This window comes from Apostichopus japonicus, chromosome 15 (assembly GCF_037975245.1).
Source record: "Apostichopus japonicus isolate 1M-3 chromosome 15, ASM3797524v1, whole genome shotgun sequence".
NCBI lineage: Eukaryota > Metazoa > Echinodermata > Holothuroidea > Aspidochirotida > Stichopodidae > Apostichopus > Apostichopus japonicus.
In genome coordinates this window covers 20,033,614-20,037,927 of record NC_092575.1, presented here as the reverse complement: position 1 = coordinate 20,037,927, position 4,314 = coordinate 20,033,614, and the positions used below count along the sequence as shown (strand labels likewise).

The 4,314-nt window shown below is 39.8% G+C and overlaps 1 protein-coding gene across 2 annotated transcripts; it reads right to left on the bottom strand.

Annotated features, from left to right (window-relative positions):
- Positions 1-526: 526 nt before the first annotated feature.
- LOC139981574 (uncharacterized) lies at positions 527-3,657 on the bottom strand. Of its 2 annotated transcripts, none has more exons than XM_071994054.1 (2): positions 2,593-3,657; positions 527-880 (listed from the first exon to the last, which is right to left on the bottom strand). In XM_071994054.1, exon 1 carries the CDS (start codon positions 3,615-3,617, stop codon positions 2,604-2,606), a length of 1,014 nt encoding a protein of 337 aa, XP_071850155.1. In that variant the 5' UTR covers positions 3,618-3,657; the 3' UTR covers positions 527-880; positions 2,593-2,603. The 2 variants fall into 2 exon arrangements, with proteins under 2 accessions (XP_071850155.1, XP_071850156.1); XM_071994055.1 differs by having other exon boundaries at positions 2,598-3,657.
- Positions 3,658-4,314: the final 657 nt, after the last annotated feature.

Below are 4,314 nucleotides of genomic sequence, written 5' to 3'. Positions count from 1 at the left end.
GATGTGACGTTAATATAATGCTGAAGTACATGATAAACATCAAGATTCATGTCAGCCTGGTATGATGCCAACACAACTCTTAATGGATTGGAACCAGGCCGTGACTGCTTTTATTTATTAGGTAAGAAGAAAACAGCTTCCTTCCCATCCAAATGAAGATTATTGACATCTAATAATTGCAGAGTTTGTAGTCTCTGAGCAGATAACAAAGCAATAAGCATTACTAACTTATGGGTTAATTGCTTTAAAGTCAATGATAATGTAGGAGGAAGAGACCGGAGATAGTTCAACACAATAGACACGTCCCAAATTGTCGTGTATCTGGGGGATGGGGTTCTCAATTCGAAAATTCCTTTGAGGAAACGGCTGATGAGAGGATGTGAGCCAATAGTATTTCTTTGTTCATGATCCAATAATGCAGAGAGCGATGACCGTGCAGTGTTAATGGTACTATAACTAAGGCCAGCATTGTAAAGACTCGTTAGAAAGTCAAGCACCTGATTTACAGAGGGATGAAGTAATCAATTTGTTTCCTTGAACAGAACTTAAACCACCTATCTTGATAAGTGCTGTACTGTTTTTGAGTGGATACCCTCCAGGATGCCATGAGGATTCTGGAAGTTTCTTCTGGAATGTCAAGGTTTCGGAAGCGTTGCCAGACACCAGGCATGCAACCAACTGAAGGTTGTGATGAAGGGGGTGTAGTTTGCTTCTGTCTTCGGAGAGAAGTAAGACTTCTTTCCCCAGCGGTAAATACCTTGGAATAGCTATGGTCATGTGTAACAGTTTTGTGTACCAGTTCTGAGTTGGCCATAAAGGTACCACAATTACTCCTCTTGCCTGGTCCCTTTGTATTTTTTGCAGTACTCTGGCAATTAGGCTAAAGGGGGGAAAAGCATAAAAGATGTACTTATGCCAATTAAAAGAGAATGCATCAATGAATAAGGCATCTGGGTCTGGTCGCCATGAAACAAAGGGAGCCAGTTGTTTATTTGTACGAGATGCAAATAAATCAATATCAAAGTTCCCCCACAGGGAAGAAATTGCATGAAATATTTCTGGATTTAGCATCCATTCTGTGTTACTCTTAAATGTACGGGACAGCATGTCAGCATGGACATTAAGCTTGCCCGGCAAGTAACAACAAGACAACCACACTTTGTTTAATGCAGACCATTCCCATATAGCTTTTGCTATTTTGTTACATTGTGACGAATGAGTACCTCCCATAGCCTTAATGTATGCAACAGCTGTCGAGCTGTCGGATAAAATTCTTATATGCGTATGATCGCCCTTTAAGCATAACGTTTTTAGAGCAAAATAGATAGCAAGGAGTTCAAGCACATTTATGTGATATGTTTTCTCAACGGTATTCCACTTTCCTTGTGACCGTGTAGAGAGGGTCGGGCAAAAAGCACCACATCCTACCAGAGAAGCATCAGTTTCTAGTACAATATCTGGGTTAGGCTCTAAGATATGCATGCATGCAAGCGGAAGGGACTCTAACCACCATTTCAGCTCTGTATAGTCCCCCTCAGCCAATTCTATTTCTGTATCAAAATTTCCCTTGTATTTTTTCAACAGAGAAATCTTAAGTTTTTCCATATCCCTGTAATGAAGGGGTCCATATTTAACTCCTGGGAACAGAGAGACAAGGATACCAATGATATGTGCCAAGTCCCTGATAGTCTTTTTGTGTTTGCCCTTAAATTTTTGTATCTCATTTAAGGCAGATTCTATCCTTTTGGGTTTTGGCCGAACAGTCATATGTTGGGAATCAAGCACAAATCCAAGGAAAGATAGCTTAGTACTTGGTTCTAGTACTGATTTTTCGGGATGAATGATGAAGCCTAATTTCTGAAAAAATTGTACAGCTGTATGCACTGCAGAAACACATGCACTTTTGGTATTAGCCTGGATATAAATATCATCAATGTAGCTCAGGCAAGAAATACCCAATTTCCTGAGCTCAGCCAGAATAGGTTTGAGTAGTTTAGTAAAAATGCGAGGTGCTGAGGCCAACCCATTTGGTAGGCAAGTATACTGATAAAGTTTGTCTTTGAACGCAAGTCTCAAAAATTTTCGACTTGAAGAACTAATAGGTACTGAATAATAGGCGTCTTTCAGGTCAATTGAAGCCATGAAACACTGCGGCTCTACTAGCCGTAATGCAGCCTGCAAAGTATCCATTTTAAAATGGTAATATTTGACACTTTCATTTAGGTTCTTTAAATTCAATATCATTCTGAAAGAACCATCTGGCTTAGGCCTGAGAAACACTGATGAAATAAATTCCCCTTGGGAATGGGACGTTTCTTCCAAAACATTCTTTTCCCAAAGTTTAGATATTTCATTACCTAAAAGAAGCTCTTCGGTTGAATTAGAGCATATATATTTTGTTTTGGATCTACTATACTGAATTGGCTTTTCTTCATCAAATTCGATGTCATAGCCATGAACACATTTTAGTATAACCGAGTCAGTTGTGATTTCTTGCCAGTGCTGTAGAACATGTTTCAAACAGCCGCCAATGGGTAATTGCTTTGTTTTACAAGGCTGTAAAGAATGTACACTAACAGCATTGACACATACCTTACCTCTTGTTAATTCCTCATGCTTTTCTGAGGATTTCTCGGCAGTTGATTTGTGTACTGCCGGTGACGCTGGCCTAAAAAAGGCTGGTAGCGTCTGTTGCCTCCTCTGTATGGGCCACGATAATTGATTTTACCTCTAAAACCTCCACCTCTAGCTCTCCCCCTAGTGGGAGTTAAGCAACACTTGCTCATTTTATTTGCATCGGTTATGTCACGCACTTGCTGCGATATGTCATCCCCAAATAACAGAGTAGACATAGGCACTGAGTTTGAACAAAGATTTTTATACTCTGCCTTAAGTTCCGGCTTGAAAAGATCACGCCGAAAATGGTTCAAGTCTATGTTAGATGAACCAAGAAAGGCCAAGGCATCTGTCAACTTCAACAGGACATTCTTCTTATCCTGACCAGCCTTGCCAGTCAATACATCATTAATTAGATAAGTCAGAGCAATCATAGCCTTAACGTTCCCTGACTGTATCTTTTGTAATCTCAAATCTTTGGTTCTAGCTTGCAGCTGAATATTGTCCCAGATCAATTTGTTGACCTGAGATGTCTGCAATAGTTCCATATTGCTTGGATGTTGATATTTTTCCATCTTTTCTTTCAGTTTTTGTGGTGCCAATTTTTTGGAACAAATATTTTTGACCAAATTTGCAACCTTTTCTAGTACCGCAGTACCGACTTTATTGCCCAAATCAAGGCTAGAAACAATGTTACTAAAAGCAGTTTGTTCCTCCGTAGAGATTTTTACAGTTTGCTTTTCAAGTTCTGAAGAACTTTCAAGAAGAGAGATGAGATCATCATTCTCATTAGCAGTATCATCTGGTGAGTTCAATAAGTCTAGAAGCTCATCATCATAGTCCAAAGATATCCCCTCCTGATTGTGAGGGGGAAGAGAACAAGCCTCAGAAAGAGGTCGATTTTCAGCAGAGGTTGCTACCTCATTTTTAGCTTTCTCTTCATTGCCAGGAATAACTTTCTGGCACAACAATTTAATCTGTGCCTGCATTTGAGCAAGCATATCTTTTACATCGCTTTGGGCGATTTGTGTACCAGAACTTCCTTCTCGAAGGCGAAGGTAAGTCAGGTCCTGCCTGGAACTCTAAGTCCATCACAGTCAAAAATTTAACCCCGAAGCAAAATGCCAATTGGGTAGTTATAACGTAATTAGCAATTACTGCTAATATTAAGTTAAGCAGAACGCAGATAGACAGCAAAATACTGCTACTGCAAAGCTTAAACAAGTTAAAGCATAAAGCCAGCAAAATACTGCTCATGCAACATGTGTGCCGCCTGTAAGTGTAACGTATGCCTACAACAATAATGTAGGTTCTAAAGGCTAGTATTATTATTAAGCCATGTATCGTACAGCAACTCTCAAGTGCTCGCAACAACACCAGAACAAACCAACTTACGTGCTAAAGGCTTCGTTTGCAAGTGACAAGAAATTGAAATGACTCGACAGCATTGTTTAAATGCTGTGCGAATTTTTTGTTACATAATTGAACACAAGCTTGTTAAAGAGCAAGACAAAAGGTGGCAGGCACAACACTATCTGAAGCACATAGTTCAAGCGCGACGGTTTTGTTAACAAAACCCTCAACGTTAAACCATGCAAAGGAGAGAGAGCCGCAAAATACGTCTACTCTCTCCAAATCCAATCACACACTGAAGCTAATCCTCAATTATACAATCTCAAGTAGTTCCGTAGTGAAGTG

Coding starts and splice junctions, on each gene's coding strand:
- LOC139981574 (XM_071994054.1), bottom strand. CDS start 3,617: ATGCTTGCTCAAATGCAGGCACAGATTAAATTGTTGTGCCAGAAAGTT.